Below are 24,303 nucleotides of genomic sequence, written 5' to 3' on the forward strand. Positions count from 1 at the left end.
ATTCTTTTAAAGTCTGGTTGAATTCTCTAGCAAAACCATTTGGATCTGGATTTCTTGAGAGTTTCATTACTTTTTAAAAATTGCCATATCTTTTATTTTTTTCCTCAGTTTCCCTTCCTCCCTTTCCCAAGACTTATTATGAACTTTGTTTTTCAAGTCCATGTTCTCATATTTCATAATTCTATATGTTTATAAACAATGTGTAATGATGTATTTTTAAAATTTACATGAATGCTCGCTATTGTATATTTAATTGTGAAACTTGCTTTTTTCATTGAAAATGTTTTTTAAATATAGAAAAATTTATACATAGAGATACATTTCATTACTTTTAACTGGTATCAGGAACCAACTTTATGAATATGTCTATGTCCTTTTTGATGGACATCTGTATTTGTGCAACACCATCAGTGATGGCATTAAACTCAACTAGAAAATCAAATTTTCTAGGGAGTTTTAAAATTATGAATTCAATCTCCTTAATAGCTATAGGGCTACTGAAATTATCTATTTCATATGAGTGAGTTGAGGCAGTTTGTGCTTTTTGAGAAACTGGTTCATTTCATCCAAGTTGTCAAATTTATGTGTAGAGAGTTATTCACAGTATTTGCTTATCTTTTTGATTTCTGCAGTCCGTATTGATGTCCTATTTTATTCTTTTTTTTTTGATGTACAGTAAACTTTTACTATTTTATTCTTTTTTTAAAAAAAATTTTATTTATTTATTTAGTTTTGGCTGTGCTGGGTCTTCGTTTCTGTGCTAGGGCTTTCTCTAGTTGCGGCAAGCGGGGGCCACTCTTCATCGCGGTGCGCGGGCCTCTCACTATCGCGGCCTCTCTTATTGCGGAGCACAGGCTCCAGATGCGCAGGCTCAGTAGTTGTGGCTCACGGGCCTAATTGCCCTGCGGCACGTGGGATCTTCCCAGACCAGGGCTTGAACCCATGTCCCCTGCATTGGCAGGCAGATTCTCAACCACTGCGCCACCAGGGAAGCCCACTATTTTATTCTTGATATTGGTAAATAGTGTTTTCTTTGGTTCTATGTCAGTCTCACTAGAGGTTTACTGATTTTATTAATTTTTTCAAAGAACCACATTTTTTGTTTTATTATCTTTATTGTTCTATTTTCAATTGCTTTGATTTCTGCTCTTATTTTTATTTTCCTTCTTTCTGCTTACTTTGTTTTTTTAGATTCTTGAGGTTGGAACTTAGATTATTGATCGAAACTTTCTTCTTTTCTAATGTTAGTCTTCAGAGATACAAATTAGCTGTAATCCACATATTTTGATACTGTATTTTCCTTTTCATTCAGTTTTACGCATTTGTTTTTCCTTAACACTTTTTCCCCGATCATGGATTATTTAGAAGTATGTTTTTTAGCTTTCAAATGTCCTGAGATTTTGCTTTTACCTTTCTGTTATTGATTTGTAGTTTGATTCCATTGTGGTCAGAGAACATACTCTATATGATTTCAACTCTTTAATTTGATTAGGTTTATTTTAAGGCCTAGGCTATAATATACCTTGGTAAATGGGAACTTGAATAGTATGTGTAGTCTGCTGCTGTTAGGTGGGGTGTTCCATAAATGCTGATTAGATTCTGATTTTCTGTCTAACTGTTCTCTCAAACTATAATTAAGGATTTTTCTGTTCTTGTTCAAGGTCTAACAGTTTTTGTTTTACGTATTTAAGCAGCTCTGTTGTTAGGTACATATACCTTTAGGATCATTATATTTTCCTTTGGGTTGACATTGTATCATTATTTAATATCATTGGTAATTTTCTTTGCTATACAGTGTACTCATTGAAATGAACACAGACACCCTGCTTTGAGTAATGCTTGCATGGTATATCTATTCTAGCCTTTTACTCTCAACCTACCTATTCTGTTATATTTAAGGACTTTCTTGTACGCAGCAAAAAGCTGGGTAATGTGTTTTTATCACTCTGCCAATCTCTATTAATTGATGTATTTACACCATTTACATTTAGTGTAATTACTGATGTTAAGTTTAAGCCTTCCATTTTATTTTCTGCTTTGTATTTGTTCTACTTTCTTTTTCCATGCTTCCTGTGGGATACTTGAACATATTCTAGAATTCCATTTTTATTTGCTTAGTGTTTTTGTATGTATCTTTTAGTGTAGGCTTTTATAGTGGTTGCATTAGGTGGTACGCTATATATACATAACCACTGGTGCTGACATTTTACCAGTCTGAGAGAAGTGTAGAAATCTTAACTCCCTTTACATCCCTTTGCTCTTCCCTATTTATAACTATCTTGAATATTCCTTGCATATGCATTTAGAGGTTTTAAGTTTTTGTTGCAAACATCAAACATAATTTTAAAAATTCAAGAAGACAAGTCTGTTGAATTTATCTATATTTTGACTCTTTCAACTTTTTTTCCCTCTGTTCTGATGTCCCTAGATTTCCTCTTTTATCATTTTCTGTTTTAAGAATTTCCTCTAGCTATTCTTTTAGAGTAAGTCTTGCTAGTAACAAATTCTTTTAGTTTTCCTTCATTTGAGAATGTCTTGATTATCCCTTTACCTTGAAAGATATTTTTGCTTGATATAAAATTGTGGGTTGACAATACTCATCTTTTAGCATTTGAGAAATGTTGTCCATTCATCTTCTGACCTCTACTGATTTCTAATGAGAAATCCAGTATGATTCAAATTGTTTTTCCCCTAGAAGTTAGGTATTGCAACATCTCTGTCACTGCTTTCAAGATGTTTTCTTTGCCTTAAGTTTTCAGAAGTTTTACTATGTTATGCCTGATGCAAATTCTTTTGGATTTATCCTGTATGGTGTTTTCTTAGCTTCTTGAATCTGTAGGTTTATGTGTTTTGCCAAATTTAGGAAGTTTTCAGACATTATTTCTTTGAATACTTTTTCAGTCCTGTCCTTTCTTCTATTCCTTCCAGAATGCAGTGACAAGAATATTAAACTTTTGTTATTATCTCACAGATCCTTCAGGCTCTGTTCATTTTTTTCAGCTTTTCTGTTTTTAACTCTGTTATTCAGAATGGGTAGTTTCTATTGTTATTTCTCCCTGTTTATGGATTCTTTCCTATCTCTTCTATTCTGTTGTTGAGCCCATCCCACTGAGTTTTTGCATTTTAATTATTGTATTTACCAGTTCTAATATTTTAATTCTATTCTTTATATCTTTTACTTGTTTGCTGAGGCTATTTTTCACTTGTTTCTATTGTGTTTGTAATTGCTCTGTGAAGCATTTTTATTATGGCTGCTTTACGTACTGTCAGATAATGTCAACATTTCTGTCATGTTAATGTTCCTATGTATTGACTGACTTTTTAAATTCAGTTTAAGATCTCCCAGTTCTTGGTATAATGAGTAATTTTCAATTAAAACCTGGACATGTTAGGCATTATGAGACTCTGGTTCTTATTTACATCCTCTATTTTAGTTGACTTTGTTTGACATTATACTGGTGAGGGAAAGGGAACACTGCTTCATCACTGCTTAGTGAGAGAAGTCCGGGTTCCCTATTTAGCTTGCATTGACACTGAGGTCAGGACTCCTTGTTACTTCTGGGGTGGGGGTGGGGGGTGGTGGTGAGGGGTAAGGTGATGCAAGAAAGGAGTTCCTGCTCTCCTCTAGACCTCCACTAATACCTCCCCTGGCCACAAAGAGTAGGAATGCCTCCTTACTGCTCCCCATGTGGCCTTCACTGACATCTTGACAGGGTGGTGGGATATGTGGCCTCACTACTGCTGGGCAGTGGTGAGGGGAAGGGATGCCTTGTTACTGCCTGATGGGGATAGAAGTTTAGGCTCTCCACGTGGTCTTCAATGACACTACTGGGCAAAAGAGCTTGTTATCACCCAGGTAGGATGAAAGTCCCAGCTCACTGCTTGGTCTTCTTTGACACCACCATGGCAGTGAGGGCTTGAGGGTCCTCAGCCTGGCAAAGGTCTAGGTTCCCCACTTGGCTTTTGCTGGTGTGAATGGTAGTAGAGCCTAGTTTCTTCTGTCTTGCTTGGGTGGAGTAGAGCAGTTACTGTCTGGAAGTTTTTTTGTCTTGCTAGGTTGCCACTCTCCTGGTCCTACCTGCAGAAAGCAGGATTTTGTTGGGGTATTTACATCCATGCCCACTGGCATTTCCAGGTTGCCAGCTTCTTTGGCTCCAAGCCTGGGATACATGAAGCAAAAAGAAAAACCAGGGAACTCTCCACTGTTTTCTTACTTGTTCCCAAGATCCCTAGTTGGTCTGCCTTCTTCCCTCCACCATTAAGAGTCTTCTTATGCTTGTTTTTATATATCATGTCTGGGGTGTTTAGCTGTACTTTGTGGGAGGAATAGGGAAAAGTATGTCTACTCCATCTTTCTAGAAGTGCTAGTTCAATCACTTACTTTTGTGGATTCATTTTGATGACAATTAGAAAGAAAAAGTTATCCAATTTTACCAATTCTCTTGTAATAGCCTTAAAAACATTCATAGGCTTAATTAAAAAATAAAATACAAACAACGGAGTTCACTCTTACCTTGCTCACTGCCATCTGTACAAATGTTAAGATTGACATATGCACAAGCAGGGCCAGGCATGGAAGATCCTCTGGTGAGTGTAATTTCCAGGTCAGACCCTTTTAACTAAGCACATGAGAATATGTGACCAGGTAACTGTAGCATCTGACCACAGTGTCGAATAAGAGCTCTATACAATTCTGAGAGCATATTCAATCTCAACACGAAAACAGTGAAGAGCTACAATTTTTCCCCTCTTTTTCCCTTGTTCCTTAAAAAACATGCAAAATAGAAAATGAATCCATTTTGTAACTTGTGCCACTGAAAAGACAGTCACATTCAGGTCCTGCTTTTCTATTCCATTTGTCCCATACAAAGTAGAACAAGATAAGGAACATATGCCTAAATAAATGACTAACTGATATAGAAAAGAATTTTTATCAGACATACTTCTGAATCACTGACCAATACCTTTCATGTCTTGGTCAGATTTTCAGAGTTAAAACGTACGAACAGGAAATGAAATTGTATTTTTATGTATAACCTACTACCATAAAAGTAAACTGCTTTTCAAGTCAATTGCTCTTTATGTTTAACAGTAAGCACCAGAATCCACAATACTGACTTTTATAGTTTTAGATAAAACAGCACCATACAGTCATCTAACCTGGCAATTCTTATGTATATCCTAGTTACCTTCCCAAAGAGAACAGCTCTAATTTCCTTTTTTTCTCTTCTGGACTCTACTCACTATCTCCAGAGCAATACTTCAGGACTGTGTACTATACTAATTGCTACCGGGGGACAGAACATCGAGATATAACTACATAAACTTAACATAAAATCTAATCCTAAATCTCTTAATGTTCAACAGAACTCAGAACTCACCTGCATTTTTTCTTGAATAAGGATTTCATCTGATGTAGGAACTGGATATGGTTTTAAAGGAGACTTTATGGTGGCAAATATGAACTCTGTGTGGCTTTTGATAACATTATTCAGATACTTTCCCTCAGATTTTGCTTTATAATAAACTGTTATTTCATCAGTTGGAACCAGATTGCACTGAAAGCACATGGAGAAAATTTAAAAGGGAAGCACATTTGTCAATTAAAATGTAAGGCGCTGTTAAACAGGGCTGACAATCCCATACTGAATCATTATGGAAGGGTACAGTATCCTGACCAATTCTCTGAAAAAAGGAGTGATCAAGTAACAACTCATAAAGCTCTGAACTGAGACAGAGGTTACAAGTATCCCATTATCTGCTGGAGTGGCCACCTCAGACACTGAACTACAGGTCTCAGAAACCTGGCCAGAGGAGGAGGACTTGTGGGAGTCCTCCTTGGGACAGAAGCTCCCTGGCTCTCTCACCCAGGAGGGGCAGGCAATATGTTCTGTGCACCTGTCCTGGCTCCCAACTTCTGAATGAGGAAGAACCACCTCACTCTGTCCAGATCCAACAATCTCTCCCTGAGCTAGGCGTCCTTCCACACTGACTGCATCTCTGCCCTTCCTCAGAGACACTCGCTGTCAGCTCTGATGACCTTATGTGCCAGTCACGAGGACTACCTATCCAGAAGATGGTTTTGTGGAAGCCCTAAAGAACTGAAAAAGGAGGACAAGGAGCACATGTTAGCTGAAAGCTTCTGATCAGAGAAACAAAAGAGCCACATCCAGCTTGGGAGTGAACAAGGAGAGAAAGGAAGTGGCCTACGTTTCCTAAAGAGTACAATCTGAATGGACCACAGATCAGTAACTCATCATCATTAATGAATTACTATGGCTTATATTACCTGCCTCTCCTCTCCTCCCCTAAAACCAAAACAAATACCAAACAAAAAACCAAAACAAAACTCCCAAACAGTAGCTTGTTCTTAATCTGACAAGCTGACCTTTTTTCGAAGTTTCTGGATACGATTGATGACTTCCCGAGCCACTCCTTCATCCACCATTGACTGGTCAGGGGTGATGTCTAAGAGAACCAAAGCCTGTAGGAATGAATGGTGCACACCATGACAATCAAATATAGAAAAACGGTTCTTTCAAACTCAGCAAAATGGTGTTTAAATTCTCAGAAGTCTATAATGCAGCACTCTTTAGTCACACAACTGAGCCAAAGACAAAATTAACGTAGTTTCTTTATGTTTGGGTCCTCCTTTGTAAACAGCTATTCTTTCATCTCTGGAGAAAGGTGAGACTTTTCATTTTTCTTCTGTAGGGTGCTGCTCACAGGAGATGTCCTGAGACCGACTTTCAAGAGAGTCTCTCATGTAACTCTGCTTTTTGTCTATCTAATGAATCATATCAACTCTTCTAATAAATAAAATCACCAATCATGAAGCTCTTACAGCAGCACAACTTTTCACAATGGATCCACCATAAACAAGTGGACTGAAGAGCTCAAAGCAGCCATCTCTGTTGTTTTCTTTAACCATGACTCTATTCTTTGGTTTGTTGGTGTGATTCAAGACACAATTTCTACAATGGGCCACCATACTTTTTTATATGGTTTAGTTTAAATTGCCACCTTCTTGTCAACTTTATCTACTTTTTTATCTCATTGGTCATAAAGGCTGTCAATGATGATGTGGTAATAATGACAGTGTCCCTTCTATTATAAGAGGGGAATATACGTATAAATTAGGCATCATCCCCATTTACGTTTTTGAGGACACTCAATCAGAGAAGTTAACAAACTTGCTCCACTTCATGAAGGCACAGGAGGCAAACTGGAAGTGGATAATGTGTCATGGCAGGGCAACCATGGCCCACAATACACAAATCATGTCAAGAAACTCAGAAGCATCACAGACAACACTTCCTTAAGTATAGACGACTTCAGGACTCTCTAATTTGGCTGTAATCAGAAAGGACTGCACCCTCTCACTGTTTACAAATCTCCTTCCCTGGCCCCAATTCCTTCTTTCCTAGTTTCCTCACCTTTGGCTCCTTACCACTGTCTGCCCACATGGAGTTCTGTCTACATCATATTTAAGACTCTGTGTATGGGAATTCCCTGGTGGTCCAGTGGTTAGGACTCGGTGCTTTCACTCCTGGGGATCTGGGTTCAATCCCTGGTCGGGGAATTAAGATCCCGTAAGCCACATGGCACGCCAAAAAAAAAAAAAACAAACCCTGTGTAAAGGCTCGAGGAGGCTGGCTTGCCTCATACGAGGTACTCCCCATCTTCTCCTGTATGTGGCATATTAAGCACAGAGGGACTCCAGCAGGTCCCTCACTCTCACAATGGAGACCTTACAACCTATCTGCCTGGAGAAGACTGGTCAAGAGTGAAGAGAGATGCTATGATCCATTACAACAAAAAAACACAGACCCCAGAATGCAAAACTGCTTGTACATCCTCTTCAAGGGGTGCTCTCTAACCACCCCCACTGCTACCCCAGACTTCAAATAGGAGCACTTATTTCTACTAGATAACTTATCAAGTAGAGTAATAAGAATTGACTTACTTTTCTATCTCCATGACAGACTCATTCCTTGAAGGGTGGGATTACATCTTACTCATTTTTGTATGACCCAACACTTAGGACAACTGCATGCATAAAGTCACAAAATATCTATTTATGTATTCATTAAAGAAATGCATATGTCAAGAAGTTATAATAGAGAAGTTTAATAAGGCCAATCTAAAATAAATAACTCGTTTATTTTACCCTGAGACAAGCTGCCAATACTGTCAGGAGAGGCATAGGTAAATGTTTTCTCCTCTTATGTTCTTATCTTTTGGTAAAGAAATATTCTAGGGAACAGAAAAATACCTGAGCATCTGAGTGTGCTTCAAACTGTGCCGTTCCACCTGTTGCCTGATCAAAGGTGTACATGAGGCGGATATCTTCTTCATGCAATTCATGGCCTTCCACAACAATGGTCCCTATTGGGGAAACAACTGCCACTGTTACTCAATCAGTACCCCACTCCTCAAGCTGCCCTGCTACCAATATATTTTGCCACTCTTTAATAAAACCTTCATATAATCAAGCTACACAGTCTTCAAGAGATCATGTCCTCTGCACTCATGTCATTGTTGAGGTCAAGGATGAGACAAACTTTCTTTAGACTGCACCAAGCTATCCTGAGGACACTTAAATCACCACTAATATCTACCGTTGTATATAAGCTCCCAGGTCCAAAGACATGTGCCAGAAGGCAACGAATCTCCATCATAAACATGAGCAAGCATGTTTATGATGGAGAAAGCATGCTATAATGAAGAAAGCACAGTCTGTAGAGTCAAACTGGACTTAGGCCTACCACTCACTGGTTGTAGGACCCTGGTGTTCTATTATCTGCCTATCAGAGTGCAGTGAGGGTGAAAAGAGGTAGACAATGTGAAGTTCTGAGCATCATGCCTATTCATGGTAGGCAGAATGTATAAACAGCTAAGGATGGCAGTTCCCATCTTCAGGAAAGCCTACTATGGTAACTCACAAATGCTCTTCTTGGTCTTTGAGCAACTGGCTGTCATTTTCACTTTATGTCACTGCATTCTGAAAACTACTTTGCTTTCCATCAATGCAGAACAGTCCATTCAGAAACTACAGCTTAGAAACTGTAGGCTTTCCGTTTCAAATAAGATTTGAGGAATTTTTAATATTTTGGCTAACTGGTGAAACAACTTAAGATTTGTAACTTGAAGGCTGATCCTTTGATTAATTTTGTTAATTTAACAAATCAAGTTAAATTAGTACTGACTCAACTTTTAGTTGCTAGCCTCTTATGTTTTATAATTTTTACCTAAAAATTTGGGGAATCTTCGGGACATTTCCCCCAATTTCCATAGCTACCCATCTGATTTCTGAATCCTTAAATCTTTCCTCATGACACTTCCATGCTTATGATTTTCAACTTCAGAGGGAACCCTAACAATCAAACAACTCATGCCCTAGGATTGCTATAGGATGTCAAGTGGCCATAATTAGACCACATATGATTCTAATCATGGCAGAGCTGAGAACTCCTGGGCACCTGGAAAAGCTCCCTAAAGATCTCCTTCAGTGTACTTATCAAAACTATGATTATGTCCATAAATCTTTAGTGTCTGCCAGCACCATGAGTGTAAGGACAATGTCTGCCTTACTTAACTCTATGTTCCCAGTGCCAACCAAACAAAAGGACCTTAAAAAAAATTTGCTGAATGAATGACTCCAGTCTTGCTCAACTGAGACCAACATAAGTATTCTAGATATTTTAGAGAAACTATGATAAGTTCTGACCCAGTCCTCCTTCGCAAGAAGCCCCAAACCTCAATGCTAAATCCCTTTCTCTAAAAATACTTAAGTATTTTAAAATTAAAATTTAAATTTTGAATTAATATTAAAACATAACTTTTTTCTTTTGAATATCTTCCAGTCTTCATTCTGGCACCTCTAAAAAGTCACCATCTTTTTCTCTACAAGCAACATCTGATAACAATACACTCTATACCACTGGCTGGTGAATCTCAGGGGGTTCTGTTCTCTCACTAGGGTAGATTTTTCTAGGCCCACATTAGCATTTATAGAGAATGGTAACTTAAGGTCTACCCCTCTGACTCAGTAATTTCTATCTAGAAATCTAGCCAAAAGGAATCAATTCCACAAAACACTTACATGTGAAAATATTCACTGAAATATTAGTTATACTATTAAAAGAATGGAAACAACCTAAAGCACCAACAATAAGAGACTGGTTAAAGGCACTATCCGGTATCCACAGGAAGGAAAATTTTTTCAGCACTTACTGAAACAGCATTTTAAAGACTAATAACACACAGAAATGTTTATAATGTAAAGTGAAAATGCAAAATAAAAATATAAATAAAAACAAAATAACATAAAATGTAAAAATATATGAGTGAAAAATGTGAAATTTAAAATTATAATGTGATTTCCATTTTGTAAAGCTGTAATTATATAAATCAGAATTTTAATAGCACTCCAGCACCTAACATAACAAATACCAGACAGTAGGCATTCAATCTACATTAAATGGATGGGTGATCGGTTATGGGTCATTTTTATTCTCTTTACTTTTTTTACTTTTTTCTAAATTATCAGAATTATTCATAATAAATATTTTTATGAACAGAAAAGAAAAGCTCTTATTTAAGAAAAAGCTGTGACAGTAGAAATCAAAGAGGAGCCTAAGTATGAGAGCTTAAGTATGAGACACCCATCAGGTTGAGGACACAAATGGTGCCCCCAATAAAACAGATACTCACCACTCTCCTGGAACTGCTCTAGCTCCTCACTGCTCAGCTGCTTGATGGATGTCATCACCATCTTGAAGGCTCCCTTCAGACGCTTCCCCAGGACCATGTGATCTGGTTCTGCCCTTAGGCGAATGCCATACTTGTTTTTATCTGTAGATAATGTAACTTTTCGAACATTCAATTCCTGTATTTGGTAGACAAGATGAAATAAAAAAGAAATGAAAACATGTCCACAAAAAGTTGCACAAACATTCATAGCAACATTATTCACAACAACCAAAAAGTGGAAATAACCCAAATGCTGATCAACTGTGAATGAATAAACAAAATGTGGTATATCCATATAATGGACTATTATTTAGCAATATAAAGGAATGGAGCACACATACATGTTATAACATGAATGACCCTTAGTGCTAAGTCACAGAAGCCAGACACACAAGACCACATATTGTATGATTCCATTTATAGAAAATGTCCAGAGTGGGCACACCCAGAGATAGAAAATAGATTTATGTTTGCCAGAGGATGGTGGGATATTGAGGGGAAAATGGTGCGTGAATGCTAATGGATACTGAGTTTCTTTTTGGGATGATGAAAATGCTACAAAACTTTGGTGATGGCTGCACAGCTCTATAAATAATACTAATAAATAATTGTATGGTATGAAAAAAACCTGTCCAGATCAATCAAGTTGAGCCTAACGCAACTAACAAGGACTGTAGCATTAGAAATATGGACTTCATGTTTAAGGGTAACCTTTGCTCAAGAAATTTCAAAGCACCACAAATCTAACTATCAATTAACCAGAAGAATCAGTTAATCAAAACATTTCGGGACTTCACTGGTGGTCCAGTGGTTAAGAATCTGCCTTCCAATGCAGGGGACGGGGGTTCAATCCCTGGTTGGGGAACTAAGATCCCACATGCTGCGAGGCAACTAAGCCTGTGAGCCACAACTAGAGAAGCCTGTGCGCCACAATGAAGAGCCCACACACTGCAACAAAAGATCCTGCATGCCGCACTGAAGATCCCACATGCCGAAACTAAGACAGGATGCAGCCAAATAAATAAATAAATAAATAAATAAATATTTTCGGAAAAAATCTTAACATTTCATGTCTCCATCATACTAGTTAGTTAAGGATTACTAACGTAGCAGGAAATGGTGACTGCACAGTAGGAAATATGAAAATGAGATATCATGGAACTGTCAACTGAAGCAAATTATAGGGAAATTTCTGGTTTTGCCATTATACATTACTAAATTATTTGCTCTCAGAGTGATTAAGATATTCTATTTAAATATATTCTTTTATCATCCATATCTTAAGCATTAATTATAGAATTTATAGCTCTTTAGTTTTAAACTCTAAGTTTCTAAACAGTTATAAACTCCTTGGTTTCTAATATTTGTCCAGAATTCTCAGGCAATTCAAAACCAAATATAGAAATTAATTATTTTCTATCATAAAGATTTAAATATTACCTGTAAAAGGAATAAAAATGAAATTTGAAATATATTTCTTTTTAAAACATCACAGGGTAAAAGTTTTTTGGGAGGGTAACTGACATGACAGTTTAAAATTCTGACCCCAAAACTCCACTTCCAGGAACCTATCCAACATCCATACTGTGACATATTTGCACATGTACACACACACACACACACACCCCTTTTGTCATCAGAAACCTAAATTTCCAACAATATAAGAGTATTTAAATAAATTATGATGCAGCCAGGAAGTGAACAAAAAGAATAAATTAGATCTCTATGTTTTGACATGGGATGTTGTTTAAGAAATACTATAAAGTGAAAAAAAAATAAGTTAAAAACTACATATATGATCCTCTCTATTCACAAATAAAACCAATGATGTGGAGGTGGCGAGCGCTGAGGCGCTGCCTGCAGCTGTTAACGCCCTCGGCGGAGCCGGTGCGGCGGAGCCAGGGGCGGAGAAACCCGGGCGCTGGCCACCGTTGCCCCTTCTGCTGCCCTGGGGCGCTGTGTCCGGGGGCGCTGTGTCCCGTATACGAAGAGCAGCAGCAGAGGTGGCGGCGGCGGCGCGCGCGCCTGACCGACCATCACATCAGCTCTTCACGAAAGGACATGGATGAAAATGAAAGCAACCAGTCCCTGAGGACAAGTTGCCAATATCCTAAAGAAGCAGTAAGAAAACGCCAAAATTCACGGAATTCTGGAGGAAGTGATTCTTCTAGGTTTTCCAGGAAGAGTTTCAAACTGGATTACAGACTAGAAGAAGATGTAACTAAATCAAAGAAAGGAAAGGATGGGAGATTTGTTAACCCTTGGCCAACATGGAAAAATCCCTCTATTCCAAATGTTCTCAGATGGCTGATGATGGAAAAAGATCACAGCAGTGTTCCATGCTCCAAAGAGGAGCTCGATAAAGAACTCCCAGTGCTTAAGCCGTATTTTATCGATGACCCTGAAGAAGCTGGAGTGAGGGAAGCTGGCTTAAGAGTCACGTGGCTGGGACACGCGACAGTGATGGTGGAAATGGACGAGCTCATCTTGCTCACGGACCCCGTCTTCAGCGCTCGGGCCTCCCCGTCGCAGCGTGTGGGTCTCAAGCGGTTCCGTCGCCCCCCTTGCACAGTCGGTGAACTGCCCCGGGTAGACGCGGTCCTCATCAGCCACAACCACTACGACCACCTGGACCACAGTTCTGTTGTCGCTCTGAACGAGCGGTTTGGTAACGAGCTCAGGTGGTTTGTGCCTCTGGGGCTCCTGGACTGGATGCAGAAGTGTGGCTGTGAGAACGTGATCGAGCTGGACTGGTGGGAGGAGAACTGCGTCCCCGGACACGACAGGGTGACGTGTGTGCTCACCCCTTCCCAGCACTGGTGTAAGAGGACTCTGACGGACGACAACAGGGTTCTCTGGGGCAGCTGGTCTGTCTTGGGGCCCTGGAACCGATTCTTTTTCGCAGGAGACACTGGTTATTGCTCTGCTTTTGAAGAGATAGGAAAAAGATTTGGACCTTTTGACCTTGCAGCTATTCCCATTGGAGCGTATGAACCAAGGTGGTTTATGAAATACCAGCATGTAGACCCAGAAGAGGCTGTAAAGATTCACATTGATGTGCAGACAAAGAGATCTGTGGCAATTCACTGGGGAACTTTTGCCTTAGCAAATGAGCATTACTTAGAACCTCCAGTGAAACTGAGTGAGGCTCTAGAGAGATACGGACTTAAGGCTGAAGATTTTTTTGTCTTGAAGCATGGAGAGTCAAGATACCTTAACACTGATGACGACAACTTGGAGTAAATGTGAGCACAGGAGTGTCTAATGAAAAAGGCATCATCTGATATAAATCTAAAAAGACTAAGAAATTCATGAATGTTACGATTTTTTACATTTGGAAACAGCTTCTGCAGCCAGCATCCATACCAACAGGTAAGATCTTATTGAAATCCCTTTCTCCCGTGATAACTGAAGAACACTTTGAAACTCATTGCCCAAGAGGGTGGGACCATCAATTAGGAGAAAGCCCACCTAAAAAAGGTAAGGTGTGCCATGACCTGCACAGGTAGAGATCGAACTGTGCACTTTCCCTGTGGAATTCTTTCTGGATGACTGCCCCTTTTTCTCTAGCATTTTGACATTTCAAACTCAATGCTCTGATCTCCAGGAAATGTTATTTGTTCAAATTAATAATAGAGGAAAAGAAGAGAGGGTGTTTTAGAATCCAATGCTGCTACCGCACATTGAAATCAAATCTTCGTTTTAATGTGTGTACATTTTGAATATATATTTTCATTAAACAAGGAGGAAGATTAAGCAAAATTGTTATAAAGAAATGTGCCTTTCAGGGAATTAATACTTATGTTTGCATCACTTGATAAATGATCCTTAGCCTTCATAATGTACTTTATTACTGCTGTAGCTAATTTAGAATTTTCATGTTTTCGTCATATTTCTACTGTAAAAATATGTCTCCCAAGTTTCGTTTCTGTATCAGGATAACCCTGAGAAAGCACATTTTTCTGTTTGAGGATTTGTGACTTCCTATGGAAATCTATGTATTTACAAATGAAATTTAAAGTACTCTTCTCTTAAAGCTTTGCCTTAAATACATGAATAGGAAAGCTTCTGCTTACAAATTGATTTACTTAATAACTAAGCATGGTGGTGGTTATGAACTTGAATATTACAAAACCTGGTGGGGGGGGAACCTGGCTGAATTCAAATATATTAATAAATTGTTAGAGTAGCTTATGGGATAAAAATACTATTAAAAATAACTGCTGAGAATTTTTCATATCTTGTAATTTTAATCATGTAAAAATATGGGTGAAAATTAATGAATAAAACTTCTTTCAATTAAGGGGGAAAAAAAACCCAATGATGTGTGCATGTGTGTATATGTATGTACAAATGTGTGTACACGTATGTAAAATGCTAGGAACAACCCAGCAGGAGATAACCTAGTGAACAAGTGGGTGATGAGACACCAGGGAGTGGCCAGGGTAAGAGGAGACTTGCTTTGTACTCGATGCTAGTGCTTATTTACAACCAGTGTGTGTTTACTTGATACTTGTAAAATCTGAAGGAACAAAGATTTTTTTGGTGTTAGTTATCAAAAAGTACTTTGGGGAAGAGAAGTGGATGAAAGGATAAATGATCCAACAAAGGTGAAAAATTCATGGACGTTGAAATCACTGTTAAAGAATTACAATTACATTGTAAAAAGTCATGATGAATCTAAAAGCAGAGTGTAAAATTCCATGGATGGTTAAATTTATGTACATACTGATATAAAAAGGAAAAGGACAAATGATACACTCAAAGTGTAGTTGACTAAAGAGTACTAACCAAAATAATCTTCCCAAGGAAAGAAGTCTGTTTGGACCAAATCAAACAAATCAACTGTCTTACCTCAATGATATACTTCTCCAATGACTTAATTTCATTAAGAGCTTCTGGATCCTGATGAATAACTACAATTTCTTTCAAAGGATACTAGAAAGAAAATGGAAGGGAAAGTTCATAAGCATCCAGTCCTCTAAACTGCAGAAAAATGAATGTTAAATGTTTTATCTGAATCTCAAGCTCCAGACTAAGCAGGCATAACTAGTACTAAGTCATTCACACCCTTATTGCAGAAAAGAAATTTACACCATTGCTGGCAGCTCTTTATATTAAGAAAATACTCCAAACCATAATTAGCTAGGTATGTGCAATGCAAAACAGAAATAAAATCTCAAACCTTTATCGGAATAGTTTTGCGGTCTCGAATCACTCGCCCGAGTTCAATCACAGACTGCATTCTAGATACTGCACTCTCGGTTTTCTTGTCAATCAATTCCTCTCTGGTTGGTAGAGGTAGGGATTTGAAAGAGATTAGATTCAAAAGGAGAAAATTCCAAAGAATAGGCATGCTTAAGTGAGGAAGAGGGTCAGGCTAGAGATGCGATGGTGTAGCTAGGCTTCCCAGGGAGGCTCTTGGGAAGGACAGCACATGCCTGCCTTTGGGGCACGCGCTGAGAAGCAGGCAGCAAGCTTGAGCCTGCTGCTTAGTGCCTAGCAGCTCCCCAAAGCGATCCCAACAGGCCTACCCACCCCTACCTGCCACAGCTCTACAGGGGATTCCACACTAAGCATCCCTCCTATCCATTCTGTAGCCTGAGGAGCAGCTCAGCGGGGAGGCAGGGCATGGAGGGGCTGGAGCAGGGAGCTGGGGGCCCCACTTGAGAGCATCTCTGGCAACTCTCCTTCCCCTGGCCCAGGAGAGGCTTATGTATATTTGATTCTTACCGAACATGGGGCAGCATGAGGTAGTGGATACTGAATGTGTCCTTGTCCTGGACAGAAACAGGGTCAATCAGCGTCTTCAGATTCTGGTACATCAATTCAGTAAGAAAAGGGGTATAGGGGGCCTGTGTAAGGACAGAAGACATCGGGTCATTCATACGTAGCCATCATTAACTGATCTCAGAGTGAGAAGCAACTACATAAACATTTTAAAGAAATGATATGGGAATATGCACAGAAGTGAACATGAGGTTACAAAACATGCCCTATGAAAGAGAAATGACCTCATTTTGAACTTGGCGAGCTAGACACTCATGAAACACAGCAGCAGGACTACAGCCAGAAGTGCCTAAAACATTCTTGAGGATGTCTATAATAAAAACAGGAGTCCCTGACCACATGCAAGTCAAGTCAACATGCAGAGGAATCAATGTCCCTAAACCTCTGTAAACTGGGGAAACACCACCTGCTTCACAGGATGAAGGGGAATGAGGTCAGACATGAGACACCAGGCAGGGGACCTGGTACAAAGCAGGTTTTCATTCCATGTATGTTTAGAAAATAAATAGAAGCCTTATAACATTAAACTGGAATAGCAGAAATAAGATACAGGAAATTAAAACTGGAATTTTTACTTGTATGTCATTTAATTAATATTTCAATTGATAGGAACATGTCTCAAGTAAAATACTGTTTGCAATATATTTTTGTTTGGTTAGCTATTAGTTCAAAAACTTCCCCACTACTCACAGACAATTACAGGAATCTACATTAAGATGAGGTATGTCGCTCTTGAGTCTAGATGCAAGGACCTTGACCTGAAATGTACTGCCAGGGGTGAAAAGAAAGAATCCAGCTTTTAAAGCTAATGTTTTTTAGCCCTTATTTGACATACATAAGCTAACGAGATTTCTGAAAAGAAACTAGAAATTTAGATTATTTTAACACTTCTGTTTCTATTTTTAGTGGAACAAATACAGAATAGATACAGATGGAGGACAGTGTAGCAACCGGGCACCACAAGCAGCCCACAGGGCTAGCATCTTACCATAAGTCTGCACAGAGAAAGCAAAACACTAAACAAGGTCTCCAGGGCCATGACACAATCCTCTATCCCGTTTTCACCCTAGTGAATAAAAAACACACATTAAACTGTTAAAACCAATAGTTCATTGTAAGAAAAGAAAGATAATAAAAAGGGGAAAACCCAACCATAATTTAAGTTACCCAGAGATAACTACTTTAAACATTTTAGTGTATGTCCTTCTAGATATATGTACATATACACACATACATGTACATGTGTGTGTAATATATTTTAACAAAAACAAAATTATTGTTTTGTTACGGGATTTTATCATTAACACATTTGAAGGCAGTACTGATGGACAGTGGTCTGGGCATCCCTCACTCCTTGTTTTCTACCATTGTTGCTTATGTACAGCTTAAGTCCTGGGACAGGATCCATGCTTCACTCATCCTATATCCCCAACAGGCCTAAGGACGAGTCTTGTCAATAAGTAACTGTCCCTCTAGAAGTAGAAGTGAGGAGGTGCCCCTCTCAATATCACAGCTCTACCTAAAAACATCTGCAAATTACCTGCATGAATTTATTTCAGATTTTAAGAGGTCTGCTCAGTACAGTCCTGTTTGGCCTGAGACTTTCCCTCTAATGTGAATGTCCATAATTGTGTTTTGAAAATATGCAAGATGTCTTCTAAACTTATGGGTTCCCCCATCCATCAAATGGCAATACAGTTAATATGCAATTAAAAGGAAAAAGATAGCTTAAAAAAGTGAAAGCATTTGAAAATGCTCTTTTTCCTTTTGGCTGTTCTCATTTTTCCTCAACTCTCATACTTCCTACACTTTCTGCTCTTCCCAACAGCAGCCTGCACTTACCTTTAATCTTCTACGGTTCATCCTGACATACCAATTTGTCAGAACATCCACAAACTTGACCAGGCGAGGAACCACAGTATAGAGTCTGTAAGCTAAAAGTAACAACCAATCAGGCAGTGAGAACACATAAGCATCTTGGGTGCTTAGGACAGGGCTTGATGTAAGTGCGAGCAAGCAGCCCCTGCCATCCAAGGGCTGTCACACCTGTTAAGGAGGCAGAAGTACCAAAGTGAAACAATCAAAACTGAGGACGTACTATATAGCTGTCAAGGTGTCTAGGGGCATGCACAAACCACCCTGTGAGCTACATGCAAACTCCCAGTGTCAGCGAGAAAACAGGAAACCCCGTATGTGTGGCTGAGAGGCCGAGGCTGCCCGCCAGATGACTCCACGAGGCACCATTTATCTGGAACTGTATCAGGTGGTAGTACCACAAAAGCCTGACTTCTTCCATTGTGCTACCTTGACCTCAACTAAGACAGACACTTAAAAAGCTCTAATTAGATTCTAAGAGGCATAGCATAGATAAGGGCTTCTCAACCAGAGCAATTTTGCTCTGCAGGAGACACTGACAATGTCTACAGAGACATGCTGGTTGTCAAACTGGGGAGGTAGGCACTCTTGGCATCTGGTGGGTGGACTCCAGGGATGCTGCTCAACAACCTACAATGCACAGGCCAGCCTCCACCACAGAGAATGACCCAGCTCAAACTGTCAGCAGTGCTGCCACTGAGAAACTCAGGCAGGGGCTGTGCATAAAATAGAACGGGGTTTCTAAAGGTTAAAATAGTCAAGGAAGGAAAGCTAAAGGAGGTATTGCAAGGAGAGAAGAACCTTGAAGAATCAGAAAAATTTGAAGGCTCCCCTGAGGAACTCAGAGGGCAAGCAGGAAGTTAAGGGCGTCTAGCCAACTTTGTTTGAGGCCCAGACTTATCTTCAGGATTTTTGCCATTCACCTCCCCTTTAACTGATACTCTCTGTTGCACAAAAACAAACACCAAAAACAAGGAGAGTAAGACCAAAAATCATAAAAAAACACCACAATTTACATTAAGAGTTCAGTGACTGTTAATGAGGTTCCTAATCTAAGCTAAGACAGTGGTTAAGTTGCCAAGGGCAGAGTTCTCTGTTGCAGTTCAAAAAGACTAGCACTGAGGTGCTGCTAGACCAACAACTGGACCCCAGACCAGAGGCACTCGCTGGTCATACATTTCTAGAGAGGCAATTTTTGTGATCAGAGGCCTGTTCTGTAAAGACAGAGGCCCATCTAAGTTATTTCTAGGGTTCACTACACTTTTCACCTTCTAGGAAGCCAGAGTGTTCAAGAGTTTCAACTCTTATAAGGTAAACAAAACCCATATATAATAAAAGGGAGCAGCAGCTACCACTGAAATCACTAATACCAACTGCAGACTCTTCAAGGATGCTACCTATTTAGTTCTCAGAATTCTATTTTGATGAGGGAGGCAAGGGCACTAAGCTGACAGGTTGGTGGAGTGGGAACTGCACTGGGCAATCTGGGTCTGAAGCCCCTCTCATCAGTTCAACGTGCACCACCTAGCCTCTTGCACCTGGCCCTTACCACTCGGCTGTGTGCACAACTGCTGCCAAACCTCTAGTTCCCAGGCACAGCAGGTCCCAGCCAGGATATACATTCTCAGGTCACAGCCGCTGCTCTCTAAAGATGGCAAGGGCCCCCAGGCAACAATCCCATTCATTTATATCACTCAAGGGAAAACTGGACACAGCTTTGAGTAGGTATCCCAGGGAGTGTGGTGAGAACGCAAGTGCCGATGTCTGCTTTGCATGCTCATTTCCATCTTCACTTATGTCAATCTGTCCAACAGTCTGACAGTCATATGACCCTTATTACATATGTTTAATAGAGTGGGTGCAGTCCTTCAAGATGACTGATAAAACATTCAAAATTTCCTGGACTAACCATCCTATTGTGCCAAGCACAGAGGCACCAACTATTCCAGGAAGAGCTATGTACCAGCTGAGGAAGGGAAGACCCCTGTATGAACCAGATTGCTCTGGCCCCTCGAATCCACTGGAGTGCTGTACCTGAACAACAGCACCTGGTAACCACAGGACGCTGGGGGAGGCTGGTTTATGTCAGGAGGGTGCACACAGGGATGCCATCTTTTCTCCCCTGACCACAGACTTTATCAGACCCATATACACTCAGACCCATCTCAGGTATCCAGGTTAACAGTTTCTGGAATTTCTCACCTTGACTTACAGTTGTTCCATCTCCAACTTCTAGGAAACCAACATAACCTACTTTTCCAACCTCTGTCTAAAATCAAATTCATTGTTGTTAGGTAAGAGAAATGTGAGGAAATGTCAACTTCATTATTGTTTTTCTGTATTTCCTAATTTTTCCAGGCTGAACAGGGACTACTTATTTAATAAAGTAGACCTAAAAATAAATTAAAAACATATTAATAACAACTACTACTTATTAAGTACCTATTATCTGCTAGCTACTGTATGTACATAATCTCCATCTGAGCCTTATATTTACTTTTCTTTAAAAATTTTATTTATTTACTTATTTATTTTTTGCTGTGTTGGGTCTTCATTGCTGCACGTGGGCTTTCTCTAGTTGCGGCGAGCGGGGGCCACTCCTCGCTGCGGTGCGCGGACCTCTCACTGCAGTGGCCTCTCTCATTGTGAAGCACGGGCTCTAGGTGTGCGGGCTTCAGCAGCTGCGGCACGCGGGCTCAGCAGTTGTGGCTCACGGGCTCTAGAGCACAGGCTCAGTAGTTGTGGCATACGAGCCTAGCTGCTCCGCGGCATGTGGGATCCTCCTGGACCAGGGATCGGACCCGTGTCCCCTGCATCGGCAGGCGGATTCTCAACCACTGCGCCACTGGGGAAGCCCAGCCTTATATTAACTCTTACCAGGCATTTTTCGGAGAAAGAAATTGAGGCTCATAGATTAGGTAACATTTCCCCCAGGGAACAAGTGGTGCAGTTGGGTTTTCAACTCATGGGCATCCACTACTGAAGCCTGTGATTCCATGGGCCTGTGTGGTATCTGTGGAGTGGTGAGGTCGCTAGACATCCCCCCAAGACAATCTCTAAGGCCTTGGAACAACACATTTCTACAACTAACAAGCCTTAAAATTATATTTGAGAGGTAAAGAGAAATATTTATCTATTTTTCTGTATCTCTCAAAATTTCTATAAAATTTCCTCTATGTTTAGAGTGCCCAGACATAAACCCACACACCTACAGTCAATTAATCTTCCACAAAGGAGGCAAGAATATACAATGGAGAAAAGACAATCTCTTCAGCAAGTAGTGTTGGGAAAGCTGGACAGCCACATGTAAATCAATGAAATTAGAACACTCCTTCACACCATATACAAAAATAAACTGAAAATGGCTTGAAGACTTATAAGACATGACACCGTAAAACTCCTAGAAGAGAAGATAGGCAAAACATTCTCTGACATAAATCGTACCAATGTTTTCTTAGGTCAGTCTCCCAAGGCAATAGAAATAAAAGCAAAAATAAACAAATGGGACCTAATCAAACATAAGCTTTTGCACAGCAAAGGAAACCATAAACAAAATGAAAAGACAACCTATGGACTAGGAGAAAATATTTGCAAACAATGCGGCTGATAGGGCTTAATTTCCAAAATATGTAAACAGGTCATACAACTCAATACCAAAAAAACAACCCAATCAAAAAATGGGCAGAAAACCTAAATAGACATTTTTCCAAAGAAGACATACAGATGGCCAAGAGGCACATGAAAAGATGTTCAACATCGCTAATTATTAGAAAAATGAAAATCAAAATTACAATGAGGTATCACTCACACCAGTCAGAATGGCCATCATTAAAAAGTCTACAAATAACAAGTGTTGGAGAGGATGTAGAGAAAAGGGAACCCTCCCCTACACTGTTGGTGGGAATGTAAATTGGTGCAGCCACTATGGAAAACAGTATGGAGGTTCCTTAAAAAACTAAGACTAGAGTTGCCATATGATCCAGCAACCCCACTCCTGGGCATATACCTGGAGAGAACTTGAAAAGATACATGCACCCCAATGTTCACTGCAGCACTATTTACAATAGCTAAGACATGGAAGCAATCTAAATGGCCACTGACAGATGAATAGACAAAGAAAATACGGTACGTACACACACACACACGTATACATATACAGTGGAAAACCACTCAGCCATAAAAAAGAATAATGCCATTTGCAGCAACATGGATGGACCTAGAGATTATCATACTAAGTGAAGTAAGTCAGAAAGAGAAAGACAAATACCATATGATATCACTTATATGTGGAATCTAAAATATGATACAAATGCACTTATTTACAAAACAGAAACAGACTCACAGACATAAAAAAAAAAACTTATGGTTACCACAGGGGAAAGGGGGTGGGGGAAGGATAAATTAGGAGTTTGGGATTAACAGATGCAAACTACTATAAATAAAATAAACAACAAGGTCCTACTGTATAGCACAGGGAACTATATTCAATATCATATAATAACCTACAGTGGAAAAGAATATGAAAAAATATATATATACACATTTATATTTCTGAATCACTGTGCAGTACACCAAAAACGCAACATTGTAAATCAACTATACTTCAAAAAAAAAATTCCTCTATGTTTATAAAGAAAAACAGTTAAATATCAAAAGGACAATTATAAAGAGAAGACTCCTTATTCCTGGGAGAAGGCCCAAGAGAGACACACCTGCCATTTCAGTCTCAAAGAACCCAACGAGCGACTGCATAAAGGACAGGACCCACCGGTCTGTGATGTTGGTACTTTCTTTAACCATGTTCTCGTTGTAAAGGAATTCCATTTCTTCCTCCTAGGAAGTGACAATTATTGAAACATTCTGCATGCTTGGGGGAAACTACTGTAGAGAAATGAATTTTTTAAATTATTTAAACTGAAAGTATCCAAACAAATCAAAAAAACACCACAAAAACCCAGACCCTGTTGGCAATCTAAATTTCTGATTCTTAGCAATATTTTCCAAGTAAACTCTAAACTTGGAACATTAAGTCCTCTATTAATGAATTACATTTTTGAGTGAACTAAAGAGAATTTAGGAAAAAATGATTCCTATGCACCAAAGAGTAATTACGAATTAAGAAATATTCCAACATCTTGTCGTTAAGTAGGCGGTTTAGTTACTTTAACCTGAGGAAGGAAGGACAGCAAAGCTGGCTAGGACTGGACAACTGTCTGTAAGTTGAAAATGAGTACTAGGAATTAATGTCTTTGCTTAAATTACTTATTTTACCCAGAATGCTCTATTCCACCCCTGCTTTTTCCTTTGCAAATCCTCCTCGATCCTGAAGGCCTACTTTACCTGTCCCTATTCAACGGCATCACCATCAGGATGGCAAGGCAGTGACCATGCTGACTCTTGCTCTGATGCTGGAGCCTGCATCTTTCTGCCATGCCCAGATGAGCCCCAACTATGAGTGGTTTGACCCAGCCTGTGTTCCTGAATCCCACACCAGAAGAAGCCTGCAAAGTAGACCCACTTTAGGACTGCTGGCCTGAGAGGTGGTGGGATCCAAAAGATAGGAACACTAGGGGTGTTGTTCCCAAAGACCTTGTTCTTCTTGGGAGGGTTCATTAGCAGACTGAGATGAGTCAGAGGCAGCAAGAAGTGAGTGACCAGCCTGCTGGAATGCGATGCTCAAAGCTCAGCTCTCCAACCAGTTTCTCAGGAAGGAATAATATCACATGTTTAGTCAAAAGTAGTTTACTAAGGAATTCTACTTTTAAGGTGTTGGAGATAAAAAGATGAGTGGTACCTGAGCCCTGACCCCAAATGGAGTCTAGGAAGCATGCACAGGCACATGTGCAATGAAGCCTGCTGGCCTGAGAGCAGTTAGTAGAGGTA

At 39.6% G+C, this 24,303-nt stretch overlaps 2 protein-coding genes and 1 non-coding gene across 7 annotated transcripts in view; 1 reads left to right on the forward strand and 2 right to left on the reverse strand.

Moving 5' to 3' along the window:
* IARS1 (isoleucyl-tRNA synthetase 1) overlaps positions 1-24,303 on the reverse strand; it is an 85,307-nt gene that overhangs the window by 14,358 nt on the left and 46,646 nt on the right. For all 5 annotated transcript variants that reach the window (XM_057547670.1, XM_057547671.1, XM_057547669.1 and 2 more), the window contains exons 20-30: positions 23,133-23,253; positions 18,388-18,479; positions 17,534-17,611; positions 16,489-16,610; positions 15,941-16,043; positions 15,610-15,693; positions 10,717-10,891; positions 8,276-8,388; positions 6,389-6,484; positions 5,382-5,558; positions 4,514-4,619 (exon numbers count right to left, since the gene is read on the reverse strand). In XM_057547670.1, the coding sequence (XP_057403653.1) occupies positions 4,514-4,619; positions 5,382-5,558; positions 6,389-6,484; positions 8,276-8,388; positions 10,717-10,891; positions 15,610-15,693; positions 15,941-16,043; positions 16,489-16,610; positions 17,534-17,611; positions 18,388-18,479; positions 23,133-23,253 (1,267 nt within the window). The remainder of the gene's footprint in view (positions 1-4,513; positions 4,620-5,381; positions 5,559-6,388; positions 6,485-8,275; positions 8,389-10,716; positions 10,892-15,609; positions 15,694-15,940; positions 16,044-16,488; positions 16,611-17,533; positions 17,612-18,387; positions 18,480-23,132; positions 23,254-24,303) is intronic.
* LOC130708324 (N-acyl-phosphatidylethanolamine-hydrolyzing phospholipase D-like) lies at positions 12,787-14,095 on the forward strand. Its single transcript, XM_057547674.1, has one exon. It carries the CDS (start codon positions 12,817-12,819, stop codon positions 13,996-13,998), a length of 1,182 nt encoding a protein of 393 aa, XP_057403657.1. The 5' UTR covers positions 12,787-12,816; the 3' UTR covers positions 13,999-14,095.
* Positions 20,376-20,484, reverse strand: LOC114237989 (small nucleolar RNA SNORA84). Its single transcript, XR_003623429.1, has one exon. It is a non-coding gene; the product is annotated as a small nucleolar RNA SNORA84 (small nucleolar RNA).

This window comes from Balaenoptera acutorostrata, chromosome 6 (genome assembly GCF_949987535.1).
Source record: "Balaenoptera acutorostrata chromosome 6, mBalAcu1.1, whole genome shotgun sequence".
NCBI classification, from domain to species: Eukaryota; Metazoa; Chordata; class Mammalia; order Artiodactyla; family Balaenopteridae; genus Balaenoptera; species Balaenoptera acutorostrata.

Bases quoted from the DNA above. Each gene is read 5' to 3' on its own strand.
- LOC130708324 (XM_057547674.1), top strand. From the start codon at position 12,817: ATGGATGAAAATGAAAGCAACCAGTCCCTGAGGACAAGTTGCCAATAT.